At 41.7% G+C, this 4,240-nt stretch overlaps 1 protein-coding gene across 1 annotated transcript; it reads left to right on the top strand.

The window, feature by feature from the left end:
* Positions 1-3,447: 3,447 nt before the first annotated feature.
* On the top strand, positions 3,448-3,987 carry LOC142047460 (feather keratin B-4-like). The gene has a single exon (XM_075070473.1). The coding sequence runs from the start codon at positions 3,461-3,463 to the stop codon at positions 3,857-3,859; it is 399 nt and encodes a 132-aa protein (XP_074926574.1). The 5' UTR covers positions 3,448-3,460; the 3' UTR covers positions 3,860-3,987.
* Positions 3,988-4,240: the final 253 nt, after the last annotated feature.

Genomic DNA, 4,240 nt, shown 5'->3' with positions numbered 1-4,240 from the left:
ACCAATAGAATTCCGCAGGCCCTCTTTAGCCTGAGATTTTTTAATCTTGTCTAAGGAATATGAATGCCCCTTTCTCCTGTCATATTAACCAGAATTAGGGAACTCAACTCTCTGTATGGTTTTGAAATTAGATACTTTATATATTTTAATGCAAAATCCAGCAATGTCTTAACCCATCTAAGTACAAGGACACATTTATGGGAAAAAAAGATCCTTCCACAATTAAAAGAATTGCAAGCCCTTTTTTTTCAAGATTCACTCAGAAGTTAAACTATCAATGAAGAAAAATTATGACAGTGATAAAGCGATTGAATTGACTCTGATTTAGCTGGTTCACTGAAGGGAATAAGTCAAGAGAAGTGGCTAGAAAAGCCCTGAACTGGGACGACATTTGAATGTTGTTTTAGCCACCATGAGGATGTGAGACACCCTGGGTGCAGAAGTCCATGTCTATTACAAAACAAAATATTTTTCACAGGACGCTCCTCCCATTACTGGCAATTGTTATGATCCCTCTAGCTCTATTAGTGAATTCTCATGCCCAGAGTATATGTCACGCACATGGAACCATGGCCATTGCTTTCATATACAGTCCTTATCCTCTTTATTCATGGCCAGCATCTTTCGACATACTTCACAGGAAATGAAGTTAGCTTGTTTTGTTTAGTTCTCTTTTCAATAACTACACAAAATGAAGGGATCTCAGACCTGTATCAGTAATGCAAATTGCTGTCATGCTAAGGTTTCCACACCGGTTCATTAAAACTGGTCGTAACCAAGTCTACCCTGTGATCTCTTTAGGGAGGTGGAAGATTTTCTTCTGTATGTTCAGGATGCCCACCTGCAGCTATTTAGTATGGGCCTGATCCCATGCCAACCAAAATCTAAGGGCATCTTTCCAATGAGTTGAGCTGTTTTTGAATATGGCCCTGTGGTTGGCAATCCTCTCCTCAGGTAAGGGCCAGCTATGGGACTATGCATCATTTACATTTCTCTTAAACATTCAAAGTAGCTCTTAGAAACTCAGCTGTGAAGGGACCACCGGTTAGGGGAGTCTTGTATCCATGCCAATGACTTTCTTTCTGTTTGCACCACCTGAAAATCTGGCTCTCCATTTCTAGTAATATGTAACTGGGCACTCCAACTTTAGCTGTGCTATATCTTCTTTTCTTTTTTGTCAGAAAATCAACCTCAATTCCTTAGGAATGCCTATACATTTCTTTAACGAGCAGTTCTAACTATAGTCAAAATCTCTCATGTCTTTCAATATAAAGTAAAGAAGAACTGAAAGCCAAGGATTTCAGAAGTGACTGGTGATTCCTCGTGCCTACTTGAGATATCTTATAGGAAATTGGGCTCCAGAGAGCAGGAACTTAGCACATTTGAAGTGCAGGAAACTTCAAGGTGTCTAAGGCTGGGCACCAAAATCACAAGTCACTTCTGAAAATCTTGTCCTTGTATTTAGTGGAAGAAGTCTTGGTCATTGTTGCTAAATTATTAACCTCCCTCCTCTTTCGTTGCTAAGCTTCATAGAGTCTTTTATTCCACCTACTTCCATAGTCATAGAAAGTGCTGCTTAGGGTGTAGATAGCAGTTTGAAAACCATTCTGGCAATGGTGGGAAAGTTTCTAAAAGAGAAGGCCCTTGCATCCTTTGCTAAAGTAGATCATACTCAGGATTAATCTAATTTCCTCTCGAAGCTCATACCTCAATCATCTCACCATGACTAAGAAGGCTCTGTTTCCATCTCTCATGTGAGTCTTCTTGGGCTTTCTTTGTCAGAAGCATTGTCCTAGAAGAAAACCACACTCTTGTTACAGCCTGGATGGAGAGACAGTTCCAAGTGTTTAATCCCAAATCTTTACACACCACTACACTCTTTCCTTTCAGTGACCCCACTTTTCACTGAAACTCTGGAGGCAGTCTGCACTAGGTAGACCTTGGGTGTACTCTTCTGACCTTCTATTAAGTCCCTAACCTTACGTCACTGATCACTTGACTGGACATTTCTTCAGACTGGAATGTCTAATCACATTAGACTGAAAATCAGGGATGAACACAAATCATAAGTACCACTTCGATCCTGCTTCAGCTCTACTTTGAAGGCTTAGGAGAGGTTTAACTTACGTATAGGCCATGTAATGGCTTGTGTTCATGGCTGTGGTTCACTGTAACCACAGAAGGCCTGGCTTAAAGGCCATTGAACTGACTGAAAGGACATCGATGGATTACAAAAAAATAATGGCTCAAACACATAGTGAAGAGTTACAGGTGGGGATTCTAAGCATGTTGAATAAATTCTCCGATCCTCCAAGGAGTTCCAAGGGTAAACTCCACCATGCCTCTAATTAGATACTGGTTTGAGTGTAAAAAACTAACATGGAATCCTATCCATGACAGCAGAATGTACCAGCGATACACCCCTGAGTCACCCATATCCTGTGAAGTAATACAAATCAAAATGAAAGAAATGGAGCTAGATTTATTCCTGTGTTGACACAGACGAGGTTAGTAGGATGATACCAGGAAGGTATCTTGCCCATAAAGATTTCAGATGACAGGAACTGCAGGGTGTCTTGTGCATGTCATCCTATGTGGGACTGAGAATTGAGTAATTGATTAATCATGATCAAAGCCATTACAACAATTAGAGGCATTCACTAGGCAAGAAAACATTTTGTGTCATTAATGATCAGGTATCAGCGCCGAAAGGGTGTTTCCTCTGCTTCCCATTGGCTAAGAAAGCACATAAAAGCACTTGAAACTGCAAGTTGTTCTATCCACTTCTCCTGACTTGATCCCCTTAGTGCACTGGGTAAGTCGATTTAACTTCATTTGTACCAATTGTTGTTTTAATGATAGTTTTAAATATGAACTGAATCCTTCACCAATACTCTGAGATTGTAGAGTTGTTGGAGAAGGGGGCATCTTGCTTTCCATAAGAGACTTTCTGTAACTCACTGGTTGTTGAGCCTGATGGATGCAGTCTTAAAAATAGCAGGTTGGGAATTTCAGATCTACATATGGGATTGGGATCCCTCCCCCCCTTCCTACGAATTACATTCAGGGATTGTCCTCTCTGCATATACAGGACCAGTACAAAGGGGGACCATTCTCAGTTGTGGAATTTAGGAGGTCCTGGAGTCCACATGCTCAATTCTATCATTAAACTTCTCCCATGTCACCCAGTGACTCACCAAGCCTCCAGTAACCTGTCATAGGGATAATAACCATTCATTTCATATGGGGTCTGCACTGGTTACTGGTTGCCTTAAGCAGTGAAAAGGTGATTTATACTGAATGTGCCAGGAAAGTTTTTTGAAGCTTTACAAAAAAGTATCGGGTTGTATTGAAATGGCCTCAAGAAACAGAGCTATGTGTCTCCTTTAATGTTGCAAATTGTGTATAATGTGTGATCTGCTCCCCACTGTGTGTTTCAGGTATACCACAATCACAAAAGATGTCTTCCAGCAAAGCTCTGTGTTACCCACGTCCGCCATGTTATCCTGACATCTGCCCAGACCCATACGTTGATGCCTGGAACGAGCCTTGTGTCACATCATGTGGCGACTCGAGCGCAGTGGTCTATGCACCACCGGTTGTCGTGAGATTCCCGGGACCAATTCTCGCTACCTGCCCTCAAGACAGCGTTGTGGGAAGCACCTTACCAAATTTACCCTATGGATATGGGGGCCCATATGGAGTTGGTAGTTTCGGTGGCTCAGTCAGTTCTGGGAGTGGTTATGGGGGTGGATATGGTGCCGGGTATGGCGGTGGATTTGGTGGCTTATATGGGTATGGGAAGAGATATGGTAGGAAGTGCTATTCTTCCCGCTTTGGAAGCTGTGGCCCATGTTAAACCTTGAAGAAAGATCCACGGAACAAGAAACAACCAGCAAATGTAATAGAAGATGAATATTCCCCACTCACCTAATGGACGATGAGAATGTACAGCTCCATATGACATCACTGGAGGCTGCGTACTAATCAGGCCTATCAATGTCTTCCCTTCTGACATGTTACCTTAACTGTATGGTCTAATGGTTTTGCAGTTTATACTTATGCTGATATTGTGCTTTGTACTATTTGATGCTGAACCATCTACAACAGGTAATGTAATTTGATGAAAAATGGAGCACGATTTTCAAATCTACAGCTGCAAGAAAGGCAGCAGAACATCTTGTGTGATATGTATCACTTTGAAGACAGCAACTGCTTGTAGCTCCTACTGTAACCATGA

This window comes from Chelonoidis abingdonii, chromosome 11, assembly GCF_003597395.2.
Source record: "Chelonoidis abingdonii isolate Lonesome George chromosome 11, CheloAbing_2.0, whole genome shotgun sequence".
Classification (NCBI taxonomy): Eukaryota; Metazoa; Chordata; order Testudines; family Testudinidae; genus Chelonoidis; species Chelonoidis abingdonii.
The sequence above is the reverse complement of the archived record's forward strand: the minus strand, read 5'-3'. Positions and strand labels throughout refer to the sequence as shown.